Source organism: Tyto alba, unplaced genomic scaffold, assembly GCF_018691265.1.
Source record: "Tyto alba isolate M040663 unplaced genomic scaffold, T.alba_DEE_v4.0 Super-Scaffold_40, whole genome shotgun sequence".
NCBI lineage: Eukaryota > Metazoa > Chordata > Aves > Strigiformes > Tytonidae > Tyto > Tyto alba.
In genome coordinates, this window is record NW_024881316.1 from 24798141 (window position 1) to 24810813 (window position 12673).

The following is a 12673-nucleotide window of genomic DNA, read 5'->3' on the forward strand; positions in this document are numbered from 1 at the left end:
TGCTTTCAAGGACACACGCTGCTTCAGCATAACAAACATCATCAGCTTTTTCTGGGTACAAAACACAGTTAAAACTGCCTGGAACCTTATTGACACTGTTGGGAGGACAAATGTACCTAAACCATTTTGTGAACTGGCACACATACATTCGAGAGATCAGATGCCAAAAACAAAACAAACCACAGCCTCCAAATGACAAACTGTCATCACAGAGCACAGAATCTTGCTGCTTTTGGCTTTGGTCTTTTTTAGGAACTTGTTTTCATCTCAAGTGGGTTTGCTGATGTTTACTTGGACTACATTTTAAAACTTTTGTTGTGTCAATCCCACTAAGTACTTTAAAAAGCAAATCCTGCCCAAGGTTGGAGTCAACCGTACCAAAACCTCATTTTCTTTCTGGTTTTATTTTAATAGCAGCACACCAAGAACAACTGTCAGAACTCTGCCTTGGAAAGAATAAAATTGTACTACTCGTGAACTAACCTAGCACCTAGTGACCTACACCAGCTTCTGCAAAGAGAAGCTTGAAGCTTAAATGAGAAAAATCTGGTATGAGAAGAATTAATAAAAATTAATGTATTTTTCCAGGTTAAATGTAAGTATTTGCAGATGGCTTGAAAGAACCTACTTGTTCAATATCAAAAAGAAAGCAGTGCCTTTTGTAAAAGCTTCAAATGAAAAAGTTAAATTATAAAAATTATCAAATATTGCAGTTATTAATTTTGACACAGAAGTTATTATGACTGCCCTAATCTCCTCCTTTCCCACCTTTTCCCAGAAACCCTCTTTCAACCAACGCTTTCTGGGAGAAATGTTCATCAGAAGAAGGGATGTGGTTAGCCATACATGAAGTGTCAGGTCTTTCATTTTGTTGAAATTTGGGTTCATTGCATTAGCTCACACTTAGTATGTCAAATCTTTGCTCAGAATTCATACTGCTCAAGTCCCTGCACAAAACAATTAAGTGGTCTTTGTTAGTTCATGGCACATACAGAACCCAGAGACACCAAAATCAATCTTTATCAGCCTTTTGCAAAATTGTTATTTACTGAATTCAACTCAGTTAATACTTACCTTTATAAACAAACCAGAACCCACAGTTTTAATAAGACCTTGAAATCAGCATTGGACCACTGGAAGTGCAACACAGTAACAATGATAGTAAATTCCAGTACTAATTCATACATACTTTAATTGCTCTTTTAATGATACAATAAATCTACTGAAGCTTTTAAAGATTTTTTTTTTATTATGGTTTTATATATATATATATATATATATATATATAAAAAACCATCAAAGCACTTTAAAGAACCATGCTTTCTTGTGTAACACATAAAACTAGTTTCATACTGTGCTTCTGAAAGTCTATCGTGCTGTTTTTCAAGTTATTTTACAGATGGCACATTTTAAAAAAACAACGGAAGCATGAATTTCTAGTGACTGCAATGCAACACAGCATCCAAAACAAGATGTTTCAATACAACTAAGTTAAAGTGTGAGTGCATCATGTAATAAACAATAGCAGTTTGGTCATTTTAATCTTAATTCTGTTTACAACAAAACTAATATTTGTGCTTCACAACCTAAAATCCCGTGATATAAATTCTCTGCTGTAAAAATCCCAACAAATTACTGTCTGAAAAGAAAAACATATCTAAAACAGGAGACCAAATTTAATCTACTCACTTTCCTCAATAATTGCTATATTTAAGACTAATATGACATACAAGACACAATAAGGCACAATGGGTGGTACAAATGAATGAATACAGTTGTCCATGAAACTTGTTCTCTTCCACAAATACTAAAATATGTACCGTTCAAGATAAATTTTCTCTTAAAAATGAAATACATCATTTTGTTATGAAAGTCCTATACAAAAATTTAAAATTTACACCATCTGAGCTGCCAAAAAAATAAAAAAAGTGTTTCAATTTTCCACAAAACTATATTTCTCACCAGCACATCCAGCCACTGGGAAAGAGATAGCCCAGCACTCTGGAAAAAAAAAGCATTATTTCCCCTGTGTTTAAGACAAAAATATTGTATTCTGCATACAGTAGTGTATTATACTTAAAAAAGCCTAGCACTATTAAAATTACAATATTGATTTGGAAATTATTGGTTCACTGCCTGGATGAAATAAGGCACTTTCTTCCAGTGGGCAGCACTTTTCACATATATGAGATGATGAAGCAGGTTCTGGTTAAAAACAAAAAGGGGCTCAGTGAGGTCCCAGAAGACGACAGGAACATTTCAACAGCAGGGGAAGACACAGGAGGTAAAACCCGGAGATGAAACTCTACACAGAAGTGGTCACTCTGTCAATGGCATTATTGACCTCGTTTTTGTTTGAATCCAGTCCTTTAGCAGCATTCATATCATTCCGTAAATTCTCCACTGTCTTTTTCATGTTCTTTAATTCTCCAGGGTGTGGAGTGGCTCGCCTTAGAAGTGTTCTCTAAAAATAAACAGCGCAATAAGTGTTTTTGCCTTCGTCTCTTTGAAAAACAACATACACTTTCAAGGCTTTAGCATTCACATACCAAGTATTAGGTATCATTTTTTTTTCTTTCTTTTTTCCCTCTTTTCCTTTTCAAACTACAGTGCTCCACGTTGAACATTATTTTCATAGCTGCTTCCTTTTTATGAAGATAGTGAAAGATGTTTTAAGAACTGTCTAGGAGCAAGTTTTTTCCTCTCTCGACCTACTAATCTGAAAGCCACTCAAGTGAAGTACAGTTACAAATTATGAAGATTCTTCCATGAATATAGTTGGGAATTTATTTATTTTTCCCCCAAAACCCTCCAAGTGATTTAAAATCACATTTCAAGCAAAAACCATTCAGCTGGTTTTGAAGAATCCCACAAGTTCTCTTTACAGTGTCAAATACATGTTTGTGTGGAGCTTTGTATGCCTTCCAGCCCCACCACAGTTTAGTTCTCTTGTCAACTGAGAACAAATATCTTGAAAAGAAGAGGAGGGAGCATTTCTCTCCCATCTTAGACACAAGAATATCTAACATCATTGTGCTGAAACACAAAAATAAAATTTAGGAAAACCCCAGTTAGCATCCAGATTAGAGGTCAACAGAACATCAAGAATAATTGCACAAATATGTATCAGTACAATACATATATACATGCAATTACTTTTCAGTGGTATACATGTAAACTGTGCAGATTACAGCAGAACTGACAGCCCACAAATGGGTGCATTGGTCAAGACTGCTTTGGAAATCTGCCCTTCCTCCTCCCTAGTAGAATCATAAACTTGCTTTTCCCCTAAAAGGTTCTTGCCTCAAGTCAGGCTGTAATACCATGACTGAAAGCAGTTAACATCTGAGCCCTCATTATTGTGTGGACATTCTCGGGTTGGTGCAGTTGTTAAGAGGGATCATTCTGAACTCCCTTATCAGTCAGTCTACAAACCACACTTGTCAGAGACACTTACTTTCTACTGCTTTGGATTAAGCAACCACTTTACTTGAAAACTTAGATGTTCATTTCTCTAAGAATTTTTATAGTCACTTTTTAAAGTAAGACTATGTTTCCAGTGTGCTACAATCCAGACAGTGCCCTGAAGTATCTCCAGCTGAGCTCTAATGAGGACCACCAGCAAGTTTTTAGAGCATCAGAGAAGCACACTGAAAATCTGATTGAAGCAGTCTTAACCTTTACAAAGAGTTTTAACTGTCAATGAAAGTTAATAAAGCTAAAGAACACGATGCATTTTGATCTTCAGGACATGCAGAACCCAAGTTAACGGAGAGGTCTTATAAGTACAGTGACAGATGTTCCCACATCCTTTGTTTAAGTGGGAAACTAATGAGCAACATGCTGTTTATGGACATTATGGTTGTTTCAATGCAAATGGTGGAGGAAAAAAAAAAAAAAAGAAATAAAGAGAGAGAGAAAGAAAGTGACTGGAAATAGAGATTAGAGAGACAAACAATGGCAAACTCAATGGAGACACATGCCAGAGTGCTGGAATCCTAAATTAGACCCCATATATTTTCAGGCAGTTAGGCTTCACAGAGAAAGATCCTATCTTGTTTCTGGAAAGAAAACACGCTGAGCAAACACAGGAAAACAAAGTGAAGCAAAGACTGCCCTGCATGAGAACATATAAGTCATACGCAAAGCAGAATAAAAAAAAAAAAAAAAAAGGCAATTTAACTCAATATGAAAAGTTTCAGTAGTCAACACTGAACAGTTTTTGCTACAAAAGTATGCAAAAGCATGCAGTCACAGCTGAAATATTTACAGCAAGAGAGCTCAGATAATTTTTACACCTCTGTATTAAAGTCATATTGTCTCCAGGTATCCAAAGGCTTGGAAAACATACCATTTCATTGTCCTCTTCATCTTTTTCATCTTCTAAGAAGCGAATTGCACTGACTCTATTCACTGCCCGCTCATTCCATGTTTCATCTGACATTTCATTTACCAGACTCTCCAGTGCACCACATCGTGGTAGGTTATCTGTTAGAGCATCAAAATGTAACTAAACATTCACAGCATGTCTAACACATCAACATGCTATATTGTTAATAACTGCAATATTCAACCACTCACTGATCTGAGATTTACAATTGGCTATTTCTATTTTTTTGAATAGAAAACAGAACTTGCATTAATTTTCTGTTATCAAGTGCATACAATATATAGTTTCTGTAAAAATTAGAAATCTTGGTACTTGGACAGTTTCAGGTTTGTGAGTTTCAGAGTACTGATTACATAATTTAATGTACTTGCCACTATACACACTATTATTCTGGATCACAGCTTCCATCTGCTATTGGCCAGTTCCCTAAATGGTCTTCTGTAACACAGGATCATTGCTTTTACTGGCCTCATCCTTTTAGTACTACCAGGCATACATGTCTAACAATCTTAATTCTAAGCCTTCTACCACTGAAGTCATGACATTCATCTGGAGAGGAGGAAATCTAATTTCTAGTAGTGAGATCTTTAGAGAAAGTCAGTCTACCTCAGTTACTCTTCTTAAACTAGCTTAATCTTGTCTAAATCTGAAGAGGTTAATTCATTTATTTATTTTAATTCTTAATACAATCTGTGTTCTTAAAATCCAGAAGCTGAGACAAAACAGCCTTTTCTACACCATTTCTGCTTTAATGGTTTCTATTTGCTCCAGCTGCATAGCACTGAAAGAGTGGAATCAATCTAGGGAAATTCGGGTACGTACAATACAGGTATCCACAGCTGAGCTTTTCTCCTCAGGCCCCCTTTGCACTCAGTGGAGAAGAATCCACATGATTTCTTTTACAAGTCTATTCTTGGATGATACAAATGACTCTCAAGTGATAACAGCAAAAGTTTAAATATTAGCTCGGATGAATCCCCTTGAATTCTCACACATAGCTATAAAAGCTTGAGGACAAAAAATATCCCTAAGTTACTGGAGTAGCAACCCAGCCAATAGTGAAAAAGAGTTTATGGTTTTACCTGACCCAAAGGCAACTTTCAGCACAAAAGGTAATAGCAACTTATATTGCAGTTATACACTTCTTGAAAAATATAATAAAGTTATTATAGAGCATATTCACTTGAAAGAAAAATAGCTTGCTAAAAAGTAAAATGTCTAGTGCTTATTACCAGCTATGCAATTATTTTTCTGGTAAAGAGACTGTAGTTGGAAAGTCATCGATCTTCTCTACATATGTATGTATTTAAGAGGTACAATCAATGTGCACAAATATGAACATCACTACTTGTCCCACTGGCAAGCCTCAGAATAATGATATGATTAAGTCTTCTTCTTCCAGGTCTGTATTTTATTTTCTGTAGCTGGTGTCATTGTATTTTCAGTAATAGTCACAGCTGTGTTTTTCAAGTCTTCTGAAAACTAGTATGATTACAAAAAAACATAACAAAACAAAAAAAAATCCACCAAGAAACAAACAAACCACCAAAACCAACCAACCAAAAAAGTTTAAAGCGAAAATTCAACCAGAACTTTGCTATTTTGCTCATTAGAGTTTTTACATGTTTTAAAAACCTTTATGGAACAGACAACACAGTAAACAAAGAAGTACTTCTGTATGTGAAAAACTGACTCTAGGCACTTACCTTGGCAACCAGGCTCAGAAGGCATTTGAGGAAGTAATACACATGTTAAAATCTTTTCTCCTGTTTCGGGGTCTGTGTCAGTCTGAAACGTCAGCAAAGGTTGGGACTGGTTATCGGACAACCACAAAGCCTTCAGCTTTAAGGTAGTCAGTGAGAGGGGAAGATACGTCAGCCTAGTTCAAAAAAGAAAAGTAAAAAAGTGAAGGTAATCTCTGGGAGATTTAACAGATGGTGACGAAGTCAATTCTTAAGTATATATGCCTGATTGGAATAAACAGGATTGAGATTAATGCCTCTAATAGCAACACCAACTACTCCATTCTTTGAAAAAGAATCTGCAGCCTAACTTTATGCCATAAGTCTCTGTAGCTGTGAATAACAAATAAAACAATGCTGAGCTTTTTCTGCTGCAGTAAAATTTCCTGGAAGGCAATCAGCTGCTTCTGCTCTGGAGTCTTACATATACGCAATGCCAAAGCAGAAATATGTAAGTGCCTATGAGACAGTTATATTGCATAAATGCGATGATATTTCCTTTTCCATTTAACTTTCTACTAAGCAACCAAACTAATTTGCTGGATTATGCTTCAAACCACTCCTTTTTGCATTTTGATCTCTGAAGCATATCAACCAAGATTCATGAGAAGCCACAAGGTCAAAGTAGCATTATTTGTTACTTGCACTGTATCTCTAAGATAAGACACTAAGCAAAGTGTTACTTGACATTAAGGCTGGTAGTTTCAGCTGAAGCTCTACCAAATGCCCTAGATTCTCAGTTTTAATTCAGAAATATACAAATCCAGAGATTGTTTTTAAATCCTATCTTTTCCTCATGGTCAGAGCAATCCAGAAAACATACTCATGACAACATACAATTTATGCTACTTTTGCTACTTTGGGCCAAGGGGGAAGATTACTTTGACAATTTCAACAGTAATGCTAACACAAAAGTCCTAACTGGCTTTTTGTTACTTCATTCTTGGATGGTTTTTGTTGTTAAAAAGAATTAAGTAAATCCAGCACAAGGATGTGACAATACTAAAATCTCTTACCTGTTTCCAGCAACATCCAGGACATGAAGTTCAGTGGCTTGTGAAATTTCAGAAGGAATTCGAGATAATCTGTTGTCACGTACAGAAAAGACATTAAGACTGCAGCACCCTCCAATCTATATTAGAGGAGAAAAAAAAAAAAAAAAAAAGTCTGGTTTTGTTGCAGTACAATGGTATAAACAAAGGCATGCAGTACGGGTCATGTAATATGTCATAGCGCATTCAAGTTACGATGCCTGCCAGACACTTCACCCAGAGGTACAGACTGCAAACAAGTGTTAGCTTAAAAGAACTCTGACCTGAAGCAAGTCTGATGGAGCAGTTTCTTGAACATCTGTATCTGCAAATAATGTATATATTTATAAATCGGTCAGGTTCCACCTACTTTTTAGAGCATTCCATGCCAGGAAGGACTCAGTAACCACACAGATGCCACTTGTAGACAACCCTCACAAAAAATACTAGCTTTAACTTTCAGCTCTTTCTAGTTTACATATTATCTTTCCTCATGGTAACTTTAGGTACAAGCAAGTGCAATGGCAGCTTAGGCAAGGCAAAATGCTAAATGTATCAATTCCCAACGTTTATTGAGTCTGCAAAGAGTAATGAAGAGTTCACAAAAAGTAAACTTTGAGTAACATTTTTGATGCCCTGTTTTATTAGAAGCATCTAATTTCAAGATGATTCCCATGTGAACTGGCCAATTTAATCTAATATCCTCTGTCTCTACCAACTTTTCCAAACATAAGCATCTGCATTCCCAAGCTAAATTTTGGGTGAAAGAGATGGGATCTTTCAGTTTTACTCTTAAAATATCTGTGTTTTGCAAAGGTACGTGCTTTCAGAAAAATAAACCCTCCATATTTGATTTAAAAAAAAAACCACATTCCACTTTTTTGTTCCAGATGGCAATTACTACTCCTATAAACACCAAGATTATTAGTTTTAGCAACTTGAAAGCTGCTTCAAGTAACTCTTTGTTCCTATTCACAAAGGAAACTTACCTTTGTTTGCTTATCATACAGAGCTTCAAAAAGCACTGCTGTTTGCCAGTTCCAAAACTCACCATGAGAAGGGAAAAAAAAAAAAAGAATGTTTCTTCTCTTACTCCAAGTATTAGAGGCAAAATATCCCAATGCCTTTTGAAGCTTTCAAGTTCAGCAGACTTAGAACCTAACTATAGACAGCAAACCTACTGAAAGATCTTAGTTCAAAAATTAGAGGACTTCTACAGTCACACACATGTAAGAAGGTTCTTCTGCCACAATATAGCCAACATGTCACTACACCTTGGTCAGAAGTCCCCAAATCTGAGCTGAAATTATTTATGTGTTCTAGTTAACTGTCAATTCTGTCTTTGCAAAATCCACAATTCAGTCCAAACCCAAGTTTGAGTTTACAGACAAATACCACAAAAGCTTTTCCACTAGTCGAAGTAAAAATCATGTCAATTTAACCTACACTATTCACCAAGGAAAAAACCATTTTTAAAAGAATGCAACTGTTCCTTAGAAAATAAAACAAACAAATGGAGCATTTATAGCCCACTCACCTTCCTCTGTATCATAAATACATTTTAATGGAAGAAATCAGTAATCCGCTGCTCAAAGCTTCTGATTCACAAGCTATTTACAGCGCAAAGTTACAGCACAGCATTCTCTTGACAAAACAAAATCTGGGATGGTTTCCCTTAAATCACTGCACTCTAGGATGCAGCTATTTCACAAGAGTATCAGCTCTCCCAGACCTGCGTGTATGCTAGGAGCAGCAAACTTGTTAGCCATTTTAGCTGGTGAATCAAAGCCCTTAGAAACCAGTGCTCAAATCACGAGCAAATATTTCTTAGTGCAATAATTCTGCTATTCACTTTAAAGCGTGTATAGATTCTTAAATAATGTGCCTTGACACATTCATAGAATACAGTGTTATATAGAAAAAAATATAGTAATACACACACACACACACACACTAAGTGTCTAATTGGTGTATCTAACATGAGGAGCTGTGAAAAGCAAGAGATATAATTAGTGAATGTTGATGAGCTGGCAAGTGATGCCCTAACTGTACACAAAGTGTTTGCTTTTCCATGAATGAAGGTTGCGTTATTCAGTCTTGGAGCATGGAGATCCAAACAGTTTAGCCAAACAAACAGGGTAAAGCCATGCAGCCCTGATGAGACCAAAACTTCTATACTTTTAACAATGGAAAAATGCAGGAGTGGAACCGGCCGGCCTGAGTCATCATGCATTTAAAGCAGTTTAATGAGAGGTAACAGTAGAACCATGGACTGAATAATACTTACAGGGTTATCAATTTACCTGACCCATAATTTTCCAAGCGGCTAACAATTAAGAAAATACAAGAGATGTTCAATTTATTTTTCTTTATCCATACTGGAGAAGAGCATGCCAACAAATGGAGACAGAACATACATTCTTCTACTGCCAAAGAGTGTTAGAACTCCTAAAGTTATTTTAACTTCAGTTATTTTACCTTTGCTCTATCAGTCAGTAGGCAATTGTTCAAAGGTTTTGTTTCATTCAGAAGTAGTGAAGACTTTTTTTTTTTTTTTCATAGGGTAGGAGGGGAGATAACACATATACTGAATTTCCTTTATGAAACTGTTTTTAGAAAATGCAGGCAGCATTTAACAAGCAGCATCGGGTGAGATATCACAGAGAAAAAAAGACAAGCTGACAATTAAAAAAAAAAACTAAAATCTTTGTCATTTCAAAAAAAGATGACACCCATCCAGCAGTACAGAAAGACATCAGGTCCCACATTTGAAAACCTGAACACAAAGCAGTGCCACTGAGGCAAAGTGCACACACTAAATGGCATGCTGAAAGGAAAACACTGTTGTGACCACCATGAAGTAATTCAGTATCAGAACGTCGCTGGTTTGGCTGAGTGTCATTAACTGACAAAGAGCCATGCTTTCCAGGGGTTTGATCACATGCTTACAACAGACTTCGCCAAACCATCGCATAGGCACCAAATACGCAGTTGAGACCACAAGCCCATTTAACAGTTAAGCACACAGTTAATTTCGAGCACAGACTTCAATTAATGGGGACAAGCATGTGCTTAGTTCTAGGCACATGAGTAACTGTTCCAAAGACTGGAGGCTTAAAGGAGTCCTCACGTTCTTCTGTAGTGAGCTAGACATCAGGAAAAGGTCTCAATTGATTTGTGCATGTCTAAGTCATACTGCTGAGATTTATTTCACTCTAGCAACTTTAATTTAAGGGTTATTCACTTCTCTCATTACACCATCTCCAATGAACAGTCAGCCTAGATTAAAAAAAAACAAAACAAAACAAAAAAAAAACAACACAAAAACAAAATCCGCACATCAGTCAGGCAGAAAATGAGCATTACTATGAAGTGCTAATTTTGAGATCACTGATTTTACAGTACTGTGAAGTCTGAACAAAACTGCTTATTTGCATTCAGGTGGACTTGGTCCAGAAGATGAGCATCACTAGGATGACTCAGGGTTCCACACGAAACTGTACCCCTGTGGAGGACTTCTTTGCTCTTCTATCTCAGCCTGTGGCTCATCTTTCTAACAGTTTCCTTGCTCTGGAGCAGCAGTAACACTTGGACATATATAGAGAGGATGTCAGCTCGGCTGCTAAAACTCCCCTCTATGTTCTGATCATGACCAGCATTCACCACTTCAGCCTCCTGCATTTTTGACATCCACACACTCACTGCCAGTCCATCTTAAACAGTCCTCCAGAACTGCAAGTCTTAGCACTTCACTTCTCTGCTGATGTTTCTGACGACTCCTCTTCTCTACCACAGACAGACTGTTGTTTTGACACCTCCATCAGTTGCATATGTATGATCACCTGACTTTTACTGTGCTCCTCTGTTACAATAACCTTGTGGCTGACATTTGATTTTTCTTGCCGATGACACCTTTGTAGCTTTCTGGAGGTAAACCCAACAAGAGTGTACAGATTCATTGCTCTCTTCTCATTTAGATCCCCCCCCCAAAACTCCCATTTGCTCCCTCTCTTCAGCCCAGCTGTTGGTTACAGTCAGTCATTACCACAGACCAAATTTCACTGATTACGATGGCACATCCTCACACTATTAGTGCTCTAGAGCCAAAACACAAATTAAAGGTGGGAAACTTAGAAGACCTTCAGTTTACATTAGTTGAATAACATCTTTTGATCTCAGCACCTGTTAACTGCTTGAAAGCTATGAATCAATTCTTCTGTCCTTTACCAGTTAGCATATTTCACACAGGTATAAGCAATGCAAAAAAAAAAAAATACATTATGACAAATACTACAATGATTACTCTTTAGCCTGTAACTAGTTAAAGTCCAGGGACACATCTGTTTTATTCAACTCTCAATACTGCTGTCAGCATCAAAACTCTCATTAGGTTTATACAACTCAAATATATTGTGAATTTAAACACAGTTCCTATTGTGTTGTAAAATCTTTTCCAGGGTGTCATAAGCAAAACTTTGTTTGGATTCAAAAATAAATAAAGTCAGAATTTTCCTTGGCCCCAGATTAATTCTTTAATTGCAATCACAGAATACATTTATAGGTGGCAAAACCTGCCCAATTCGCTATTATTAGCTATTATTCAGTTATTATTAACTTTAAATTGGATAGGAAACTCTTCAGCAAACTCACTTCCACACCCCCTGCATCACTGGTAAATAGTATGGGAAGAGCACACCAAGAGAGCTTCTCTACCCCCTGATTCAAGACAAATTTTCCTGCATTTTTCCTTAGTGCCTTTATTCCCTTTGACACACACAAACAAATACTTTTACAAAATGAGGGGAGAAACAGGACTCCAGAAGTTAAAACCAGAAACAGCAAAGTGGCCTCAACTTGTTTTTTAAAAAGGATAAATTAAGAAAAATGTAAAAAGCACAGTTATTGCCAAAAAAAAACCCTGTAGTTTTACTTACTTTAGTAACAATTCTCGCAATATACCTCAGAGCCTGGAAGGACACATTACCAGATCTCTGCAGGCTGTACAGACTCATTAATAAAAGCACATGAACTGGAAAACATTCCAAGGAGGTTATTCATGCAAGTGCCAAAATCAACACACCAGTTTCACCAGCGTTCCAGTGCCAGGGTGGGATTTCAATACCGAAGAGTCACCAGGCAGGTCTTTCAAGTTTAAGGGGAAAAACATTTGTAACTATGAACAGGTTTAGACATTCTCAGTTCTTGCTGAAGTTTGTTTCACCACTCAATTCAGTGAGGGAGGGATGGAGCGGCGAGATACTAAAGATGAAATCTGTGAGTGACTCAAGTCTTGATCAGACGTTCAGCTGTTCCGGGTTTTACCTTGTATATCGGCACCAGATACAGAAGAACCTTTGAACCAGGAAACTTTAAAGGAGTATTTGTATACAGACTCCTCAATAATACCCAGTCAGGAAATCTTACACCAAAAGGTAAAGACTGTTTTACAAGTGTGCATTGAAACAATCTGGCAATATAATGGTTTGACAGGCTGACACAAAATCCAATCT

General features: G+C 36.8%; 1 protein-coding gene across 1 annotated transcript in view; it reads right to left on the reverse strand.

Moving 5' to 3' along the window:
- Positions 1 to 1223: 1223 nt before the first annotated feature.
- Positions 1224 to 12673, reverse strand: part of LRRC1 (leucine rich repeat containing 1) — a 72969-nt gene continuing 61519 nt past the window's right edge. Inside the window, exons 11-14 of the mRNA XM_042803585.1 lie at positions 7149 to 7264; positions 6097 to 6269; positions 4352 to 4488; positions 1224 to 2464 (exon numbers count right to left, since the gene is read on the reverse strand). Coding sequence (XP_042659519.1) covers positions 2306 to 2464; positions 4352 to 4488; positions 6097 to 6269; positions 7149 to 7264 — 585 coding nt within the window. The 3' untranslated portion in view covers positions 1224 to 2305. The remainder of the gene's footprint in view (positions 2465 to 4351; positions 4489 to 6096; positions 6270 to 7148; positions 7265 to 12673) is intronic.